At 43.3% G+C, this 22,897-nt stretch overlaps 2 protein-coding genes across 2 annotated transcripts in view; one reads left to right on the top strand and one right to left on the bottom strand.

Moving 5' to 3' along the window:
- The window catches only part of LOC307016330 (phosphoinositide 3-kinase regulatory subunit 6-like), a 492,324-nt gene that overhangs the window by 437,490 nt on the left and 31,937 nt on the right, over nt 1-22,897 (bottom strand). The window lies entirely within an intron of this gene.
- Nucleotides 1-22,897, top strand: part of LOC307014338 (E3 ubiquitin-protein ligase SMURF2-like) — a gene marked incomplete at its 3' end in the record, with an annotated part of 72,404 nt that overhangs the window by 48,929 nt on the left and 578 nt on the right. The window contains exons 4-12 of the mRNA XM_079642212.1: nt 312-395; nt 1,585-1,799; nt 3,999-4,083; nt 8,393-8,551; nt 8,673-8,726; nt 16,257-16,458; nt 20,344-20,447; nt 20,645-20,759; nt 22,479-22,661. Coding sequence (XP_079498338.1) covers nt 312-395; nt 1,585-1,799; nt 3,999-4,083; nt 8,393-8,551; nt 8,673-8,726; nt 16,257-16,458; nt 20,344-20,447; nt 20,645-20,759; nt 22,479-22,661 — 1,201 coding nt within the window. The remainder of the gene's footprint in view (nt 1-311; nt 396-1,584; nt 1,800-3,998; nt 4,084-8,392; nt 8,552-8,672; nt 8,727-16,256; nt 16,459-20,343; nt 20,448-20,644; nt 20,760-22,478; nt 22,662-22,897) is intronic.

The following is a 22,897-nucleotide window of genomic DNA, read 5'->3' as shown; positions in this document are numbered from 1 at the left end:
ATAATTAAGGAGCTTCTGCTGTGGTAGCGAAATCCATAGGGACTTTGCTTATATATATATATGATGACAGTCCATTGACACCTCCGTGGTGAAGCGTCAGACCTCATCACAAATAGCAACGGCACTTATTGTTAAGATGCAAATGAAAGGAAATGATCGGACTTCTTGCCGTTCATTCTGAAATCATGTCATCTGATTTCTCTTACCAGTTGTTCATGCATTTCTGTATTGCTTTCATGTCCCCCAAAATCTAAGTACAAGACTAGTATTTTGAACTTGTGATCCATCTTCTCACTATGTTTGTGTTGCAGCTGGGAGGAGAGGAGGACGGCGTCAGGGAGGATCCAGTATCTGAACCACATCACACGCACCACGCAGTGGGAGAGGCCCACCAGGTGAGACTCTGCAGAAACAGGCGGATAGACGATCCCTGACCTCAGTGCTCTCAGACTAGAGTAGATTTCTCCAAAGAACATAAAAAGAAAGCGGAGGTGTCAGACAGAGCGCTCCAGACGGTGTTTAATGATGCGGGAGAGCCAGCAGGTCACGGATCTGACAGGAGAGGAAGAGGAGGGGAGACGAAGAGGAGGGAGATCTTCCCCCGCTCCGTCTCTTTATCCATGTTTTATTTTTATCGGCTCCTACCTCAGGCGGTTGCAGGAGTATGGATTTCCCATTTAGCACCTGAAGACTTCCTAAATGCAGCCTATTGATTAGCTGCTGTTTGAAGATATCTCTCATTTAACACCTTCTTATACGCTTTCTTTTTAACACCGGTAGCTTTTCTACTGTTTGTCTTTATCTAGTTAGTCAACAACGTCTCATTATCGATGCTTAAAGGTCTTCCTGAATCTTGGAAGTTAGACGGTATTTGAGCACTTGCTTTTCCCTCAGATCTAAGGTTTTTGAGTTAAAATGTTTTGGTTGTTATCCTGATATAAGGTCTGAGGTTAACACAAGCTGAAGAGATTTTAGCATTTTGTTCTACAACTTAAAATATGTCAGAATACCCCACTGGTGAATTTAAAAACTGCGGTTGCTAACAAGTGTCTAAATGAGACCACTAAACATCATCTCGCCCAACATTAGCCACCTTTAGCTTAGCGGTGGTGACGTGAAGTCATGTGACCGTGCTGTAGTTCCTTTATAGCCCAACATTAGCCACCTTTAGCTTAGCGGTGGTGACGTGAAGTCATGTTACCGTGCTGTAGTTCCTTTATAGCCCAACATTAGCCACCTTTAGTTTAGCGGTGGTGACGTGAAGTCATGTGACCGTGATGTAGTTCCTTTATAGCCCAACATTATCCACCTTTAGCTTAGCGGTGGTGACGTGAAGTCATGTGACCGTGCTGTAGTTCCTTTATAGCCCAACATTAGCCACCTTTAGCTTAGCGGTGGTGACGTGAAGTCATGTGACCGTGATGTAGTTCCTTTATAGCTTTTTACTTCAGAAGTGATGTTTTGTGGAGGGAACCACGTAGATGCTAACTTCTGGTCGTCCTACAAAAATACGTGATCCTGGCACCACTCTATAATATCATCACAATATCAATAACGTGACATTATTCCCCCTCTCCCCCTCAGGCCGGCGTCAGAGTACTCGAGCCCCGGCCGGCCTCTCAGCTGCATCGTGGATGAAAACACGCCGGTCACCACCAACGGGGCGACGCCCACCACGATCCCGCAGCCAATCAACGGGGAGCAGCGAGCCCAGGAGAGGCGGGTCCGATCTCAGAGGCACCGCAACTACATGAGCAGAACCCACCTGCACACCCCCCCCGACCTCCCCGAGGGATACGGTGAGTGTGGCTCAGAAAGACATGGAGTAATAATGGGCTACTTAACTAACTAACTAACTAACTACAAGAAAAACAACATTTTAACAACCAAGGCGTAAAATAATAAGTATTTCCACTACAGTCAAACATCTGCTGAATAATCCGAGTGAACTACAGCTGTATGGACACAAAAAAACACATTTGCTGTGATTTAATAAAAAAAAAAAGTTTAAAAGTATGCCAATATAACTACATAATAATGCCATTAAAAAAAACAAGCATCTGAATTCATGCTTTTTCAGGTGGTGCGCAAGAATGCGAGCAAACAACCTTTAAAATGCTTGTTTACTGACTGTTTTTTTGGATTCATTAGCGCTCGGCTAACGAATAATGTCAAGGCTTTAATACGCCAGCCTACGTTAGTGTTTACACAGAAGACAGTCTGCTTTATACACATTTTAGAAACAAATGAACCAAAGTTAGTCACAATGCAAGATAAATAATACCCGTCTTCCCGGAGAGACATTGAGTGAGATGTAACTGGAGAGGAAAGATGCATTTCCTTACTTCCAGTTGTAATATGTTGTGTCGTAATGGTGGAGATGATGAAGATGTCATTGAGTTCACACACTCTGCTATGAATACTGTATGTCCAGCCTCTCCTATCTTAAGACGGATCAATATTTAATATTCTGATTGCTCTAACCAGGGTTTCATCCTCCATGAAAGCCATCTCCGCTTCCCCCTGAGCGCTGTGGTTATTGTGATGCTAACTCTAATCTGTGTGCTCATTCAGCGCCACACATAGGAGCCTGAAATACTGGCTCCATTGGAGACAATCTAATTGAATTGATCTGGCTGTTAACGGCCTCTGTGCTGCTCTCTGCACACAGTCAGACAATCACAAGCTTTCATGTGAGAGCAAACAAGCTCACAGTGAGATGTGTGCAGGATTTAAGGAGCCAGAGACACAGAGGATCGTCTTTGCACTTACAGCGCTTTGAGTTCAGAGCTGGAGCCTGACTGCCGAACAGTTGCATGTTTCCACTGCAGCGGCGCCTTCAAAACTCAATCAAGCATCTACAATCTTCCTGGCAGACATCCGGGACCCTAGATATTGTAACGGGATTAAAGTCAACGTCAACTTTATTATCAATCTTTCAGTTTGTGTGTACAGACAGATATCGAAATACAGTTTCCCACAACCCTGAATATAAAAACAAATATATATAAAAATATGTATATCCTATATATCAGGGGTGCCCAACCTTTTTTGAACCAAAAGCTAATTTTAAAGTTGCCAGTCTGCCGAGATCTACCAGTCCAAATAGAGAGGGGGGGTGGGGGGGGGGGGGGGGGTGCTAGCGAACTGTCGACTGGGGGGGAGCCTCGCTGCGGGGCAACGGCGGACCTCTGTCGGTGCAACTTCAATGATGCCTTTTAAAAACATTAAAAATGAAGGGCGGTGACGGTCGTCAGCGAATCGAGCCGGCCCTTGACGACCGGCCGTTCTGTGATTCTCCAAATTCTACAGATGGCCAGTCCGCGGAGGGAAAATACATACCGGAAGTAAAAAAGGACGGTGTTCCCACGGGAAACAAAACTTAAAATAGTAAATGAAACAATCTCATCTCTTAAAATTCACAACTTATTATGAATTAAACATTCACAAACTTATAATTATATATTCACATGTGCACGCAACGAACAGAAGAGCGTAGGGCAGAATTAGGAGGGAATTCCGTCTCGTAGTGTTTGTGCACCTTTTTGAAATGCCGCTCTAAATTACCCTTCTTCGGTAAAGCCACGCTCGCATTGCAGATGAGAGACAGATGGACTTTGAATTGGAATAAACAAAAAGATAATCATCCTCCCACTCGGAGTGAAAATGATATATTTTGGGCTTTTCATTTTCATCGACTGGTCGCGATCGACTGGTTGGGTACCCCTGCTATATCTACACAATCAACAGATACGTATACATATACACACATTAAGACCTAAATAAAAGCACAACAATCAATATATACAAAATAACAGTGCACACTTAACTTGCAGACGTTTCTAAATTGTATTCAGTGTAACAGTGGTAGGAGGTCCAGTACTCCCACTTCCTACCTTCTCCCACTGCTTGACACCATGGTTGCTCCGGTTTCTTTTGTATTCACTGTACGATCAGATTCTTATGTCTAATATGGTGATGTTTGTGTGTCCCTACAGAGCAGAGGACCACGCAGCAGGGTCAGGTGTACTTCCTGCACACGCAGACGGGCGTCAGCACGTGGCACGACCCCCGAGTCCCACGGTACGTACTTCCTGTTGTCAGAGTCTGTAAGGCAGCCGTGGTAGAGTCAGTCTGACTACTAAAGTCAATGTTTTCTCTTTTAATTTTGTCAGCCATTCAGAATAAGACTTCAATCAAGAGAGACGGTTTTGATGTAAGAACACATATTTATTGCCAGGAATACACAAATGAATGTAATGGAATTTAGGCGATTAGGCCCCGTTGCGCAGGAGTATCATTCGGGCGGTGAGAACCGATCCGATTAAACCCCCCGGGGTCTGGACCCTGGTGGTGGTGAATGGATGGTTGGGGTTGGTCTGAAGGGGAGTGGCTTAGCTTGACCCTAGTGGTGGTGAATGGATAGTTGGGGTCGGTCTGAAGGGGAGGGGCTTAGCTTGACCCTGGTGGTGGTGAATGGATAGTTGGGGTCGGTCTGAAGGGGAGTGGCTTAGCTTGACCCTGGTGGTGTTGAATGGATAGTTGGGGTCGGTCTGAAGGGGAGGAGCTTGACCCTGGTGGTGGTGAATGGATAGTTGGGGTCGGTCTGAAGGGGAGGGGCTTAGCTTGACCCTGGTGGTGGTGAATGGATAGTTGGGGTCGGTCTGAAGGGGAGGGGCTTAGCTTGACCCTGGTGGTGTTGAATGGATAGTTGGGGTCGGTCTGAAGGGGAGGGGCTTAGCTTGACCCTGGTGGTGTTGAATGGATAGTTGGGGTCGGTCTGAAGGGGAGTGGCTTAGCTTGACCCTGGTGGTGGTGAATGGAGAGTTGGGGTCGGTCTGAAGGGGAGGGGCTTAGCTTGACCCTGGTGGTGGTGCATGGATAGTTGGGTTCGGTCTGAAGGGGAGGGGCTTAGCTTGACCCTCGATTCAGAGGGACAGGAGGTGAAAAGGGGTGGAGGAGGTTTGCGTTGAGTCACCTGAAATGACAGCTGTCAGAGGGGAGAGCAGAGTTAAAAAGGGTTAGCAGAGCGCTATGAAAGGCTTGTGAGAATAGAGCGAAGTGATTGGTTAAGCTGGGGAGTGACGGTAACATGGAAATAGTAAATTAATGAGGAAAGACGGTCTTCCTGGTTGAACTTGTGCTGAGCTTCAGAAAGTTTATTGCCAGGTACGTTTACACATTCAAGGAATTTACTTTGGTATCCGGTGGTGCGGACATAAACAATCTAAAACAATAAGTTGCAAAGTAGGTCAAAAAAGAAATGTAGAAGGATAATAAAAAATTCATATTTTTATGAAACAATTTAGGATTAAAAAAGGATGCTAAAGAAAAATATGCCTTAATAATAATAATAATAATAATGAATGAGAGAATTCGGCAGATATTTTTTTTACCTTTTAGTCAGCTCTCTTTTTTCTTCAACGATATTGCATGTTGATATGGATCCCAGTTTGTCTTACGTCATAAAAAGAGTTATGATCACATTTAGTCAGAGCTGTCTTTCACGATATAAAAACTGACAGGAACATTTCAACATACTTTTCCGTTGCTACTTTTGTATGGCTTTTACTATCCACCTTATAAAGCGTAGCACATATAAAACACAGGAATAATAAAATGCTTTCACGAGAAATCGGTTTGTCCACAGATGCTCACATCTCCTGAATGTACTGACATACCTGACATCACACGCAGATCGTGTCATGGTCTCTTGTAATTCACCGTAAACCTGCAGCTGATTACGAGCTGACGTGCCGAGAGGAGCCCGAGTCACGGAGCTCTGAATGTTTTGATTCTCTGCCGTTCAGATTTAATGTTAGATAAGTCAAACACACATTTAACAATCGTTATAACACTTTTTCTAAGTTTTCTCAAGTACCTTAACGCGCTTAAGACACCTAGCTCGGGACAGATAATATCAATAAAATATGTCTGATATTAAAATACGTGGCCTATTGCTTTCATTATATCAGTGAGTTAGCAACTATATGCTACGATCACACAGTAGGGGGTGCTACTGAGATACTTTAACACATATGTACAATATTTTTGTACATTTCACCAAAGTTCAGGTTTCAACCATGGATATATAATAAGTACTGGAGACAGCGTGGGAGGCGGGTCCTCGTTCATTCCTATGAGAGCTGCTCATTGGCGCATGAAGACAAGATGGCTCAACTTTTGAGAAAGCGAAACGTCACGAAAGTATTCATATAATCATATAATCCGTTCTTATTGTGCATCCATGGGTAAAGGTAAAAGTCATGTAGTGCTGAACACGTCATATGAACGTGCGGGGCGGCGCGGTCCCGTGGGTTAGATCCGCGTTCATAATGCCGAGGAAAAATAACTTTCAGAATAACGTTATTTGCACATTTTACAACTTGAGGACCAAATGTTTTTAATAAGGGCTATACAAACGTTCATACTGGGTAGTTTATTTAGTTTAAAAAAAATTATCCAACGATTTACAGACGTCTCTTTCCCAATGTAAGTCAATGGGAAAAAGTATTTCCGGGCCCAGCGACTGATACGGAAGTGTAGTAGCGCCGTTTGGCTACAATATTTTCCTCAGAGTCCGGCGCACTTCCTGGGGGCTTGGTTTTAACAAGAATAACAAGTTTCGTATCTGAAGATACTTCCAGAAATATTCCTCGAAATAAGCCCCGCCCACATATATGCGTTATGCTAATTAGCAACATTTCTAAGTAGGCGGAGCTTAGTTGTCCATCAGGCTTTTTTGTAAAGCTCATTTAGCTTAATATGTGTGCGGAATTTCAAGTAAATTGGATGCTTGCTTATAGGGACTAGTCAAGAGCATGCTGGTGCAACAACGTTTTGTTTAATGACGGCCATGTTTTTTTACTCATCTTGCTAGTCTTAGCAAAATATCGAACCCCACAACAAGCCTATTTACCTAATTTTCCAAACAAGCCATTGTGCACTTGTCCTGACGTCTGTGCAAATGTTCGCAAGTTTTCGTCCATGCTAAGTCCATCAAAAACAAGGACGACTAGCACTACAGTCCTCGGGCCAGATGCTATCAATAATAGAGGAGAGATATTATGAAACCTGGCCAGCTGCTTGCATTCTCTCAGCATTTGAGTGATGGATGATCTTTTTATTGCTCTTGATGGGAGAGCATTGGTCACGCCACACCTCGCCCGGCGCTCCAACGATTCGCTGCCAAGCTCTCATCGCTCGTGAGGCTCCAGAGTCCCCCTTTTGGCTTTTAAACCCCCGATATACAGAAGAGTCAGCGCATAGCGAAGCAAAGAGTGAGCCTGCTGTAATTTCTGAGTCTTTCTGTCTCCATGGAGTCCAGATGAAATGGGTTGCAGGGCAGCAGTAAATAATTTAGATGGGAGGAAGAAGAAGAAAAATTGAATAAAAAAAGTGATTTCTCAGACATCTCGGAATCTCGCAGTTAGTCAGTGCTCTGGTATGTTTTAAAACCAATATGATGTGTGGGCTTTGTCTCTGTTTGACCCCCCGTCCCACCCTGTGATATTTTTCAAACATTCCTGCTATATTGTGTGCACTTCTGCAGAGATCTGAGTAATGTGAACTGAATCAGAACAACTGAAACATTCACTCCTGCAAAGAGGAACTTATTTTATAAATGAACATCTTCCTTGTTTCCTCGACAAAAATCCAATGGGGTTTTTCCATTGGATTTTGGATTATTGACGGAAATAATCTCTGTCGCAAACAAACATGTTTGATCATCTCCACATATTAACACCACTTTTATTACAACTGAAACATGAATCCAATCTCAAGAAGTAAAAAGCTAATGTTGCGCTATAAAGGAACTACAGCACGGTCACATGACTTCACGTCACCACCGCTAAGCTAAAGGTGGCTAATGTTGGGCTATAAAGGAACTACAGCTCGGTCACATGACTTCACGTCACCACCGCTAAGCTAAAGGTGGCTAATGTTGGGCTATACAAGAACTACAGCGCGGTCACATGACTTCACGTCACCACCGCTAAGCTAAAGGCGGCTAATGTTGGGCTATAAAGGAACTACAGCTCGGTCACATGACTTCACGTCACCACCGCTAAGCTAAAGGAGGCTAATGTTGGGCTATAAAGGAACTACAGCACGGTCACATGACTTCACGTCACCACCGCTAAGCTAAAGGTGGCTAATGTTGGGCTATAAAGGAACTACAGCACGGTCACATGACTTCACGTCACCACCGCTAAGCTAAAGGTGGCTAATGTTGGGCGTGATGACGTTAAATCGTCTCATTTAGACACGTGTACTGACGCATTTATGTCGAAGAACAAAATGTTAAAATCTCTTGTGTTAAAGACATTATTTGAGTCAGCTTCAGTTTTATTTTTGATACATTCCTGTTTTATTGTGTGTTGTTCCACAGAGACCTGAGTAATGTGAACTGTGAGGAGCTGGGTCCTCTCCCTCCTGGATGGGAGATACGAAACACAGCCACGGGGAGGGTCTACTTTGTCGACCACAACAACCGAACCACGCAGTTCACTGACCCGCGCCTCTCCGCCAACCTGCACCTGGTCCTAAAGTGAGTGCTACAGTACAGGAAAGAGGTTCCGGTCAAATAAATTAGACGGAACATAAAATAAAACTGGGTATAAAAGCAAGAGAGATTTATTTCCCGTGTCCGTTTTCTCTTTGTTTTGCAGTCCAAGCCCGAGCCCCAACGGTTCTCGAGGGGCCATCGAGAGTCAGAATGTCAGGTAAGGATTTTGGGCTTCACGCCAGCAGACTGGAACACACACACACACACACACACACACACACACACACACACACACACACACACACACACACACACACACACACACACACACACACACACACACACACACTCTCAGACACGCTGCCTCCCCCTCAATGGATGTTTTATAGCCGGATCCTGTGCCAAGGTGTGTTCGCCACCTGTAGAGCTTCAGAGCAGAGTAGCAAGAAGATATTGTACTTGAGTAAAAGTAGAAGTACTCAGATCTTGTTCTTGAGTAAAAGTAGAAGTACTCCGATCTTGTGGTTGAGTAAAAGTAGAAGTACTCTGATCTTGTACTTGAATAAAAGTAGAAGTACTCAGATCTTGTACTTGAGTAAAAGTAGAAGTACCAGAGTGTAGGAATACTCTGTTACAGTAAAAGTCCTGCATTCAAAATGTTCCTCAAGTAAAAGTAGAAAAGTATTCTCATCAAAATATAGTGAAAGTAGCGACAGTAAAAGTAGTCATTGTTTGATTGGTCCATTTCAGAATAATATATATGATATGTTTTATAATGATTGATCATGAAAGTGTTCTCAAAGCTGGTAAAGGTGCAGCTAGTTTGAATGACTTTGTATACTGCAGGGTAGCTGGTGGATTTACTCCAGGTGGAACTAAAGTCTGATTTAACACTTGATTAGATTTCACATCATTCATCCACATCTGAGAAGTAACTAAAGTTATTAAATACATGGAGTGGAGGAAAAGTACACCATCTACCTCAACATTTTTCTTAAGGACAGTCCTTGAGTAAATGTACTTAGTTAATTTACACCTCTGCTTCAGAGTGCTGCTGATCACAGAAAAACATAGTCTTTCTTTTCCCCACACAAAGAGAAAAGTACTCTCCTCAGCCCCGCCGAGGTTTTTGATCATAAAGGCGTTTTAGCACACAATCCGTCACACGGCGCTGGCCAGACTTCAGATGTGGAGAGCGAGGCCGCGGAGCATCTTACATCCAGGAAACGGAGCGTTAACTGGATGCCAAGTCCATGAATGAGCTGTGTGTGTGTGTGCATCTGTGCGCTCGCTACATGCCTCGTGTTCAGAATCTCTTCCCCGTGTGCAGCTGTTCAAACACACACTGTGCATCGATAGATTTACCCAGAGTTCATTGCAGCACAAAGGTGGAGCAGTGTACGCCTGACCTCATTCCTCCAGATCAGGTTTCCTTTTTTCTGACGGATCAAAGAACGTGTTTGGGTTTTTACATTTGCTTTTACTTCATCCTGTGAAAAAGTCTTATAGAAATGGAGCCCACATTTGTTTTTAATTTGTGGAGTTAATGCCCAGATGTGAGAAATTATCATGCATTGAATTTCTACCGTATATTTATTCTAGGGGGATTATTAGTGCACATCAAAGACAGGAAGTGGGCGTGTTTTGGGAGGGTTATCAGTAACGTAATCTGAGTATCACAATATAAAAGTAACCTGATTACTTTCCGTTACTTTTGGATTACGACGATATCAAATGCAATGCAGATAAGAACACGAGAAAAAAATTTCAACAAGATGTTTCTACTTATTATGTAAGACATCAGAACCATGTGGCCTTGGAAAGGAAGAAGATATTTAGGATCAAAAGTGATTTTATTGATAGGAAAAGCTGCCTTTCATTTTCATTCAGCTTATTCCAGGGGGTCCGCGGGGTCTTAAAAAGTATTAAAAGTTGATAAATCAATTTAGCGAAAATTAAGTATTAAAGGGCTTTTTTTTTTGTAGCTTGTTTTCAATAAGTATATCAATTGTCCAAAGAGGTTGTATTCTACAGTCTGCCTGAATGTAATCATTGCGTAGGTGTGTAGTGTGATTCTGTGTAGTTTATTTATGGCATCCCGTTGGATTTGACGTCATCTGAATAGGACATCGCACGTTCACTGCTTGATAGCGCGAAGGTCCGTTTACGCCGGTTGCTAAGCAACATCGTTATGGGGAAATGCAAGTCTGCGTCCAAATGGTTGGAAGATAAGGAGGAAGGACAATCAATACTGTATATAGTGAATGTGAGGTAAAGTGTGTCGCCAAGGTAACCGGTTAGAACTCCAAGTGGAGATGAGGTCTTAAAATGTATGGAAAGGGTCTTAAAAAGGTCTTAAAAGGTTTTACATTTGACTTCAGGATTCCTGCATATACCCTGATATTCAGGCAGTAGCGTAACACTGAAACACATGAGCACATACTACAGTTTAAAAAAGCAGAAACAAAATGTAAACTGAAAGGAAATGAGAAACCAAAGGAAGTGAAAACCGTAAAGCAGATTCAGGCAGTATCCAGTAGATTCACGCTTCAAGTATTAGCTTAGAGCTTACAGAGAAGAGATAATATCTGATCCTTTACAACAAACACTAAATGCTCCTTTTAGGTTTCTGTTAACACTGTCATCTTGCTAGGTATCGCCAAATCTTAGAAATGTTTTTGGGTGTTTTTTTTATGTAAATGTGCGGCAATACAGTTTTTTTTGTGTCCTGATTATCCCATTAGATGTAACCCATCACTCCCAAAGCCTACACGGGAATTATTTTATACACAGGCAATGGTTTCTCTGCAGCTGTCAAATGTCATTAAATTCATTTGGTAAAATCATCTAAAACTCACATAAAGTGTAAGGCCCGGACACACCAAGCCGATTTTGGCCGTCGATGGGCGTCGACACGCCCTACTAAGATTGGTGTGTCCCGCACCGTCGTGTCTTTTCAGCCGTGCCGACACCTTTTTGGTTCAACATGTCAACATGTCGAATCCGTGGGCTGTCGGCTAAAGGCAGTCGGCTAAAGAAATCACTCTGATTGGCTGTTCAACAAGCGAATCAGTGCATGAGAAGCGAAACGGAAGTGAGGGACCCAAACAAACTATTAAGAAGGCAAATCTGAGATTTCATTTAACTCCAGCTCTCGACACAGGTTGGGGAAAGCCCCACGAGCTTCTCGCCGTAGAGGAAAATGGGACGCACGCTATTTGTTGTTTTCTTTATATCACACAGTCTGTTCTTCTTCTCTCGGTGTATCACGCAGTCTGTGGCCGTTTCTCAATCTCGAGGATGCTGGCTTGGTAGTCGCGTACTTCAAAGTCACTTCCTTCAGAAACGAAGCCAGTATGCTTCCAAGCCACGGCTTCGGAAAACAAAGAAGAATGGAACAGGCTAACAAGTGTGCCACTCTCTATAACGGTTTCAACATAAACTGCACCGAAAATAAATACCTCACGATGTCTATCTAATTATGAACTTGCTTTACTTTCACAGAACACATTTTTGGTGATAACAAATGTAACAAAGTAACATATTTACCAACACATGCTCTACGCCACTACATACTACTTAAATGTGTGCTGCGTCGGTTCAGCCATTCTCCGCAAGGGTTTTTGAAATTGGTCCGTGCGCAAAGCATTGTGGGGATTTTAAGGACGCGAAGTCTACCCATGTGCAGCCTCGAAATTTCCCCCAAACCAAGGACGCGGCCTCGGTGGAATTCCAAGTATGCTGGAGATTGGAACAGTCCTTCGGCGGCACTCGATGACGTAGCATCCTTGAAATATTGGCTTGGAAGCCAGTTTCCTCGAGATTGAGAAACGGCCTGTCTTCCGGTTGTTGCCTCTTTTGAATGACGAATACACACTACCGCCGCCTGCTGGTAAGGAGAGTTATTGCCACTCACGCATGCGCAGTTCGTACGTGCTTCTTGGCCGTCGGCTGAAGTCTTTGCGGTGCGTTCCAGTGCGACACATGCCCAAGACGCAGGAGACGTGAGGCGACACAACAGTCGGGGTTCCGTCTGTGTGAGTTCTTTGGTCCGCTTGGTGTGTCCGGGCCTTAAGATTGAAATGCCGTACATCTCCTGGTTATTCAAGGACACGTGGGCCTGAGATTAGTGGAATGACTTGTATATAAACAGTGCGTTCTCATCACATTAACACTCTAAAATAACCTATTTATTTACAGTTTCTGTCCCAACGAAAGCTGCTCCATTACCGCTCATAGAAAAGACTTCGGAGGGACTTTCTCGCTCGTGACTGGAAAAGATATCAGTCGTCATGGATTTCCATCAAGACATCTGCCTTTTATCAAGTCCGGGATGTTAGAAATGTTCACCCCTCGTGTGCCGTCATCCCACAAGAATGTTCGATATATATATATATATGTCAAAGTTCCAGTTTACGGCCTTTTTTTATTTGGTAACGACACTACCTGAGCATCCACACTGAGGGTCTTCTGGTTATATGATGTTGCAATCGTCCCCAAAATTCAAGGTTAGAACGGTAACTGAATCCTTGGCTGCAGGATCGCCCTCCGTACAGGAATATCCGTGTCATCTCCCAGACATTTATGATTAGTTGCACGGTGAAAACATTGCTTTTACTACGCCAACTGTAGTCAACATGCACCAGCCCATGGGTAGAGATGTTGGAGAGAGAAGAGAGAGCTCTGAAAAGAGAGAGGAGCAGGAATGTTTGATTTATGGTGAACGTGCAGGAGGGGATGCTCTCCCTCACCTCCCCTCTTCCTCCCTCACCTCCCCTCCCCTCCGTGAGTCTATCAGAGATGGCAAAAGTACACACATCCTTTACTCAAGTAGAAGTACAGATACTCGTGTTTAAAAATACTCTGGTGAAAGTAGAAGTACTGACTAAACTTCTTTACTCAAGTCAAAGTAAAGAGGCTTTGAAATGTACTTCAGTAAAAAGTACCCATAACTAGCAGCTGTTTTAAAGAGTACCTGACCTCCCTTTATATTAATAGAACAATAATGTCATTGTTAGCTCATGATTGTTTCCATGGTGACCAACGGCAACATGACAACGTTTCCATTGGTCCCTCTTCTTTAGAGAAGACCAGGAAATGATGGATACACGGATCGTGTTCAAATCAATAGGCACGCAATGACTCTAAATAATAATGATCACGCCACCAAACACACATTCAGACTAAAGGAACCAGCCTGTTTGGAAAATGAGAGAAGTAGAAAGTACAGGTATTTGGGTTCAACATGTAAGAAGTAGAAAGTACAGGTATTTGTGTTCAACATGTAAGAAGTAGAAAGTACAGGTATTTGAGTTCAACATGTAAGAAGTAGAAAGTTCAGGTATTTGGGTTCAACATGTAAGAAGTAGAAAGTACAGGTATTTGTGTTCAACATGTAAGAAGTAGAAAGTACAGGTATTTGAGTTCAACATGTAAGAAGTAGAAAGTTCAGGTATTTGGGTTCAACATGTAAGAAGTAGAAAGTACAGGTATTTGAGTTCAACATGTAAGAAGTAGAAAGTTCAGGTATTTGGGTTCAACATGTAAGAAGTAGAAAGTACAGGTATTTGAGTTCAACATGTAAGAAGTAGAAAGTACAGGTATTTGAGTTCAACATGTAAGAAGTAGAAAGTACAGGTATTTGTGTTCAACATGTAAGAAGTAGAAAGTACAGGTATTTGGGTTCAACATGTAAGAAGTAGAAAGTACAGGTATTTGTGTTCAACATGTAAGAAGTAGAAAGTACAGGTATTTGGGTTCAACATGTAAGAAGTAGAAAGTACAGGTATTTGTGTTCAACATGTAAGAAGTAGAAAGTACAGGTATTTGTGTTCAACATGTAAGAAGTAGAAAGTACAGGTATTTGAGTTCAACATGTAAGAAGTAGAAAGTACAGGTATTTGAGTTCAACATGTGAGAAGTAGAAAGTACAGGTATTTGTGTTCAACATGTGAGAAGTAGAAAGTACAGGTATTTGAGTTCAACATGTAAGAAGTAGAAAGTACAGGTATTTGGGTTCAACATGTAAGAAGTCAAAGTAAAAACTGGTCAGAAAAATAAGTAGTGGAGTAAAGTACTGATACCAGAAAAGTACAGTAACAAGGTATTTGTACTCCACTACTTCCCACCTCTTGAGTCGAGTGCAGGCGATAAAGAGGCTTCATGAGGACGTCTCAGTGTCCTCTGTGGCTTTCTGGGATCGCAGGAAGTGATTTAGCAGAAACTGGATTGAGCTGGGCAGACAGCAGAAACCAGACTCAGTCACTTTGTGGAGGAGACGTTGTCATTGTGGTCGAGGACAAGGCAAGATATAGAGCGGATAGTTGAGAGGAGCAGATTTCAGTCGAGACGTTTCAGAATACAGTCTGACACATCAGTCTGTATTTTAGCGATTGAGCTTTAGTTTCAGAAAGAACCTTACAAATGGAGAGGTGCAGGGATGAAGTATTTTTGTAGGACAACTTGAAAGTTAGCATCTCCCTGGTTCCCTCCACAAAAATCCAATGGGATTTTGGATTATTGCAGAGAATAATCTCTGTGACAAACAAACGTTTATAATGACGTCACCACCGCTAAGCTAAAGGAGGCTAATGTTGGGCTATAAAGGAACTACAGCACGGTCACATGACTTCACGTCACCACCGCTAAGCTAATGGCGGCTAATGTTGGGCGTGATGGCGTTTAGTCGTCTCATTTAGAGACTTGTTAGCAACCGCTTTCACCAGTGGGGTATTTACTGACATATTTGATGTCGTAGGACAAAAATCTCTTCAGCTTGTGTTAACCACAGACCTTATTTCAAGCAGACAGACAGACATGTGTATTTTTTCCAGCACCCTCTGTGCTCGTTCTGTTCATGACCCTGCGACCCCCCCACCGGAGTGCAAAAGGCCACTGTGCACATTATCCTTTAGTGCCGGCCCAATAAAGGCTCTTTTTATTCGGTGTGTGTGTGTGTGTGTGTGTGTGTGTGTGTGTGTGTGTGTGTGTGTGTGTGTGTGTGTGTGTGTGTGTGTGTGTGTGTGTGTGTGTGTGTGTGTGTGTGTGTGTGTGTGTGTGTGTGTGTGTGTGTGTGTGTGTGTGTGTGTGTGTGTGTGTGTGTGTGTGTGTGTGTTATATGCCACCCTCTGTCTTCCTAACACAGTGGCTGGTTCAAAGTGGAGACCCCTGCCATCTTTGCCCACAGACGATGTTCTCAGCCACACTGCTGATACTGTGGTTAGCCGCTGTGTTTGAAACATTTCATCATGAATCGCTGCTTTCTTTTTAAGTTCTTGGCACATTTTGGTCTTATTTTTTGATAATAAAATGAAGCAAACATTCATACATCTAACACTTGACCTATCCAGAGACCCCCACTGACTGTTATATACCCAGCCACAAACATTATGCATTACATTAATGTTCTTTTTTAAATCCTGTGAGCCATGTTCATCTCTCTAAATAGCAGCCAGTAGTTATAACAACATTCTGATGACATTTGTTGTTTATTATTGAAATTTTTGTATATGTCTGTTTTTGTTTGACTGTTTGTCTTCTGTCTGTGGGGGGTTTTGGTTGCCCTGGTGTTAAGCAGTATTTACATGGTTACTCTACCTATTTTTCTATAAAGTGAGGATTTGTTGACCTACTTTTGACCCATGCTCTGATAGAATAACTGTATGCTGTTGAAAAAAAACAATAAACAAAGTAAAAAATAACAGCATTCTGATTTCTCCCGCCCCTCTTTCTCCCGCCCTCCTCACAGTCGTCAGAACCATCTGAAGGACCAGGTCCAGCAGGTTCCGGTTTCGCCCGCCCAGCTGCCCGAGGAGAACGAGTGCCTCACGGTGCCGAAGTACAAGAGAGACCTGGTCCAGAAGCTGAAGATCCTGCGGCAGGAGCTGTCCCAGCAGCAGCCGCAGGCCGGACACTGCCGCATCGAGGTGTCCCGCGAGGAGATCTTTGAGGTGAGGACGGAGAGAACAACAATCAGAATCAGAATACATGTATTCGTCCCACAGAGGGGGAAAATCTCCTCCTAGAGCACCACTGTGTTCTTTGTAACCAAATCTCTCTCAGAGGGGCGTGGGGAGGGGCTCCTTATTTTCATCTAAAGTAACAGACAGAGAATCAGCACTTTGGAAACAGGGCTGAAACAGAAGGGATTATGGGTAATGCTGCAATGATCTGTTTGGTGTTTCAGCCAATCAGAGACAGGCTCTGGATATATCTGAGACCTGTGATATATTGATGAAAAACAGAATAATAGGAGACCTTAAAGATAAAAATGTTTTACAATTTATACAGATAGACATTCTGTAACAGTTCTGAAGATTTAGCTGCCAGGTTATTATTGCACATAGTATTTAACAACAAGTGGCGTTATAGTCTGTTTTGTTGTGTCAGGAAATCATCTGAGTGCGAGGGTTGTTTTCTAACGGGTACAAGATTGAATCCAAAGGAACATTCAGTCGTCACAGCCAGAGCATGCATGAAATTAATTAAGAATGCAAAACGAAATGGTAGGAAAACATGGAAAGACTTTAATATTTGCTCCATTGCACAACCAACTGCAGGATCTAATTTTCTCCGAAGCTAAGGCCAACAAACCTACATTCTGCACTGACAGCTTTAAACAATAGAAGTATGGTGTTTATTTATTTTCAAACAGCTACAAATCAAATTACAATCACAACATAGATTGGAGATATGTGAAATGGGACAATCTATGCCTAAATTGGTATGGATCTTCCGATGCGGAGGGTGGCTTGATTATCTAGGGAAGACCAAAGTAAGATCTAGTTAAGATCAAGGGAAGATCTAGGGATTGCCTAGGGATTGTCTAGGGAAGATCAAGGGAACATCAAGGGAACATCAGGGGAACATCATCAAGGGAACATCAAGGGAACATCAAGGGAACATCAGGGGAACATCATCAAGGGAACATCAAGGGAACATCAGGGGAACATCATCAAGGGAGCATCAAAGGAACTTCTAGGAAAGATCCAGGGAAAATCCAGGGAAGATTTAGGGAACATCAAGGGAACATCAAGGGAACATCATCAAGGGAACATCAAGGGAACATCAGGGGAACATCATCAAGGGAGCATCAAAGGAACTTCTAGGAAAGATCCAGGGAAAATCCAGGGAAGATCTAGGGATTGCCAAGGGATTGTCTAGGGAAGATCTAGGGAACATCAAGGGAACATCAGGGGAACATCATCAAGGGAGCATCAAGGGAACATCTAGGAAAGATCCAGGGAAAATCCAGGGATGATTTAGGGAAGGTATGGGTATTTTTGTTCCATTGTACCCATGGAGCATGCACACTTTTTCTTTTGACCCCACCTCTAAACGTAAGCCCCACCCACATACTTAAGCCCCGCCTCCCATCCGCTACCTTGCGTCTGGTTTCGGCTCAGTCTAATGAATGTAGAGGGAAAATAACTTGGATTCAGCCTTTAAGCAAGCTATGAAACTTTTAGAACGCTAATGGATATTCAAAGTAAAATTGGTGTTTTCCAATGTAGGTCAATGGGAAAACGCTTTTAGGCAGTTGTAGTACCACCATTTGACCACTAGTTCAATGTATTACACACCAGGCTCTTCTCCTGGTCTCCTCCCATGAAGGTCATGGTGCACGTTGTCTGTGAGAAGTCTTCCTCTCTCCCAGTTATCTATGATGTGTGAAGTCAGAAATGTAAAGCAGACGTCTTGTTTTAGATGAAGTCTCTCTCCGGCACATCTTGTCTCAGCTGGGGAGGTTTTTTTCTGCATCTTCAGACCAGCAACACCTGCAGACTGCCTGAGCCTCGTAAAAAATGCGCTGGAATGTTCTGGAACAGCCATGTCTGTTAATCTGAACCAAGACATTTTTGTTGGCTGATCTCAATGTGAGAGAGGGGGGGGTGTCTTGAGGTTAAGTTAAACAGAACTGCAGTGAAGCGAGCTGTGTACTTTTTTTTAGATAAGACGTTCCCATTTCTCCCGCAGCTCCTCTCTGGGTGTTTCTGCATGGCAAAGTGAAACCTGGAGACGTGGGTTTATTATTATAACTTACCCTCATCAGAGTTAGGAGGGTTACAAGAACTAAATACCTGTAAGAAATGTAATCAGGAAGCTAATCTAAGTATCACAATTTAGAGTTGATTACATTGTTTTGTAAAAACAACGAAATATAGAAAGTAATTCTCTGATTCCAGATTTTTGAAAATGTTTTTTTTTACTCCTCCTTGACAATTAATTGGAAAACAAATCTCTAATTTGATGTTTACAAAACAAAACATTGGAGACAGGCTAAATAAGCTTGTCGGAAAGTAGTGGATTTCTACTGGATAAGTAGTAAGCTTGTAATGAAAGGCTGGTTGAATCAAACCCTGGTGCGTTTAGCCGCTTGGTGCGGTTCATTTGGGTCGGTGTGAACACAATCCGAGATCTCTTAAGTGAACTAAACAACCGGACTCTGGTCCGCTGAAAGAGGTGGTCTCGGAGCGCTTGCTTGTGAACTCTGGAGCGGTTCATCGCTGGTGTGAACGCAGTCCGCACCAAAACTTAGGAAGCGTAGTATTTACGTGTCACAAGAACGCGGGTGTCTTCAAAATCGTCAGCGAAAGAGTGAAGCAGAATGAAGTGTTGAACAGTGTCGTGTAAAGTAAAAACAACTATTAAACAAAAAATTAAACATAAAAGTCAGAGCCACCTGCCTCGGTGAAACGCCCTCCTTACAGCAGAACGTCTCTCATTATATGTGTTATAATGTTTTGTATCGGACGTTGTCTGATTATATAATCATATGCGCGGGCCGCTAGTGTCTGTAGATCTCCAGATTAACAGCAGCATGAGAATAACCTGCCGAAGGTGCCGATGCTCCATGGCGGAGGCTCCGCTAGAAATTGCCGGGATTTGCGTTTTTACCCCCTTAATGTCTGACCAATGGTTGAACAGCATTTCCGAGCACATGACTTGTGTTTAAAGTTTATAGACCGTTTGAGTTTTGCCGTGTGAACCTGGTGTGAACGCAAACCAAACCTTCTGAAAAGTGAAACAATGTAACAAACTGTCGTCTGGTGCGCACCAGAGAAGTGGATAATACCTCATTCACACCAACGGTGTTTCAGGGCCGGTTCGGAGCTGGAGCTTGAAAAGCACCGGGTTTTCCTCTTCACACCGCAGCGGAGCAGCCTCTTAGCTCTGAAGCACCAAAATGTTTTACGGCCAGAGCAAAAGCACTGCATACGTCACGCTTACGTCGAGGCGGGGGCGGGGGCAGGGGCAGGGGCGGGATCAACTCCTGAACAACAACAAAAAGCCGGCTTGTTATCCAGTTTGTAAACAACGATGGAGAAACTTAACAAGCAGCAGTGGTCCACTGAAGAGACCAGCTACCTACTGGGAATCTGGTCTTCTGAAGAGGTACAGAGGAAGCTGGAGCACAATCGGCCATTGTTGTTGTTGTGTGTGAGCTGTGAGGGGTTTCCGCGCGGTTTGGCTTTATGAAGCAGGTACGCTAACGGTTACGTCATGACGCAAACGATGACGCAATGACGCAGCACCAGTCGGGCTCTGGGCGGTGTGAAAAGAGCCGGAGCTAAACCGAAGAACCGGTTCTGAACCTGAAAAGCTCTAGCACGGAGCTTGAACCGGAGTTGCGTTGGTGTGAATGAGACCTTAGACTTTGGGAAACACAGATCAACATATCTTAGATCAGTCAAAAACAATAACAGAAAACGATTGAATGATATCTGGACAATGAAAATGGATCGTTAGTTGCAAATTGTCTGCAGCAAAGAGGTCGGTAAGTAAACAGCTGTTGACTGTTTGTCTAACGATGTTTGTTTGTATCTGTGCTGCAGGAGTCGTATCGCCAGGTGATGAAGATGAGGCCGAAGGACTTGTGGAAAAGGCTAATGGTGAAGTTCAGAGCAGAGGAGGGGCTGGATTACGGAGGAGTGGCCAGGTGAGCAGCAGGAGAACAAAAGAGAGAGGCATTTAAACACACACTCTGTAAAAGCTGTGTCACTCTGCTGCCCCCTGGTGGAGGAACCAGAGAACACAGCTCTCTCACTTGAGTTTATTTTGTGTAACGTCTTCTTCCTGACTCTGATGCACCTGTAGCATCCTCTGTGTTGGACTTCATAACTCCTCTGTGTACAGGGAGTGGCTGTACCTGCTGTCTCATGAGATGTTGAACCCGTACTACGGACTCTTCCAGTATTCACGAGATGACATCTACACTCTGCAAATCAACCCCGACTCTGCCGTCAACCCTGTGAGTCTCAGTCGTTCACAACAACCAAAAGATACTCACATTATAGCCAGATGTTATGTTTCTTTAAACAAACATTCAGAAGGGTTTCTTCGATCCCGTTTTGTAGAATTGTTGGTGAGCGCTATCAGACCTGGGGGGTATACTACGAAGCAGGATTTTCTCTTAGCCGGCTAACTTCAGGGGTAACTCTGGGTTTCCGGTCCTACGAAGCTGGTTCTCTTTTTAGCAGGCTAGATCTCCATGGTAACTGATGCTGAGCGGCTAACCTGCCCCGGAGCAGGTTAGGTTGCAGGCTAAGAGCTCAACTCAGTGAAAGCACTGCCTGCTGACCAATCAGAGCTCAGTGTGCGGAGTTTAAAGCGATCAGGTCATATTACAGGAGAAAGGAAATACAGAAAAGCTGCCGTTGCAGGAAAGACGGCCGGCCAAAATGACCGACTGTGTGAACGTGAACATGAATAGAATATCACCTCCCATCTTCAGAGCAATCTGACTATTAGAACATTAGCGTTAAGAAAGCTTACTTAAATATCTGCCACAACATAAGTAACCGGATCAGAGTAACGATAAGTACAGTCCGCGGCATATCACATCATAATGTATCATATATCTCCTTATCTGAGTCAGCTGAGCCGTATCTGGCCGTGCAACACTCACAGTGTCACATACTCTATGCAGAAGTATTATTTGAAGCAACACATTAAGTTGAGGAAACACTCGAGTCAAATGTAATTAAAGTCAGATGGTGTCTTAGACGGGGCAGTGATATCATAAACCTGTTGATGTACGCATTCAAACACTTGTTCTGTTACCAGCTGTATTCACCTTGCAGGTGCAGCTATGTGGCTTTGATCCTGGATACAGTGTTTAAGTCATGGGTGTTTAAAGTTTAACTTCTTCATATGTCTAATATTATAGTTGACTTTTCATTCAGGAAGTATGACGCTGCGCTGTCAGTACGCTTCTCCATGTTTGTGATTGGTCGAATGCTCCAGATACCACCCCTTTCATGTGAACGCGCACCTAACTGGATAGGACACGGCTGGCTTGAGCGATCCACTTGATAACCCATGTCGTAGGACCGTTCAGCGAGAGCGCGTATGTTTTGGATTAGTCCAACCGGCTAACTCAAACATATCCAGGTTAGGTTGAACCAGCTTCGTAGTCCAGGCCCCAGAAGCAAATACTGAGACTACTTCTATAGCAGCTAAGAAGCTCATTGCCTCAAGTGTCATCATTCAGTGGTCCATGACAGTAATTGAGTCCTTTTTATTCTTTTTTTTTTTTTACACGAACACTAGATGTGGGAGTGGGACTGTTTATGTTGCTAATGCTGTTGTTGTTGTTGTTGTTGTTGTTGTTGTTGTTGTAAATGTCACTTTGTTTTTTTTTTCTATTACATGACTATGCACTGCACACATTTTTTTGTGTTTTGTAATTTATTTATTTTACCATCAATCAATCAATATATAAATGTGAAGCACTTTTTGTGTTCAAACTTCTCAATTCAATATAAAATGTTTTTCCCATTTAATTTAATTTTTTTTAAATTATTATTACATTTTTCTTCGTATAATTTATTTAATTCTACAATAGAGCGACAGCCTGTAAACCTAATCCCCCCTGGAGTAAATGGACTCCTACACTTTATCATCAGTCCCTTCAGCTGTTAACTCTCCTCTGTATTGCTCGCTAACGGACCGTGTTCCTCCCCTTCAGGAGCATCTGTCGTACTTCCACTTCGTGGGCCGGATCATGGGCATGGCGGTGTTTCACGGTCACTACATCGACGGGGGCTTCACGCTGCCGTTCTACAAACAGCTGCTGGGGAAACCCATCACTCTGGACGACATGGAGTCTGTGGACCCCGACCTGCACAACAGCCTGGTGTGGATCCTGTACGTACACACATTTTATACGCTCAATAACAGCACATTCATATAACCAGAGATAGCAAAAGTACACACATCCTTTCCTCAAGTAGAAGTTCAGATACTCGTGTTTAAAAATACTCTGGTGAAAGTAGAAGTACTGACTAAACTTCTTTACTCAAGTCAAAGTAAAGAGGCTTTGAAATGTACTTCAGTAAAAAGTACCCATAACTAGCAGCTGTTTTAAAGAGTACCTGACCTCCCTTT

Source organism: Notothenia rossii, assembly GCF_949606895.1.
Source record: "Notothenia rossii genome assembly, chromosome: 8".
In the NCBI taxonomy this organism is placed as follows: domain Eukaryota; kingdom Metazoa; phylum Chordata; class Actinopteri; order Perciformes; family Nototheniidae; genus Notothenia; species Notothenia rossii.
The sequence above is the reverse complement of the archived record's forward strand: the minus strand, read 5'-3'. Positions and strand labels throughout refer to the sequence as shown.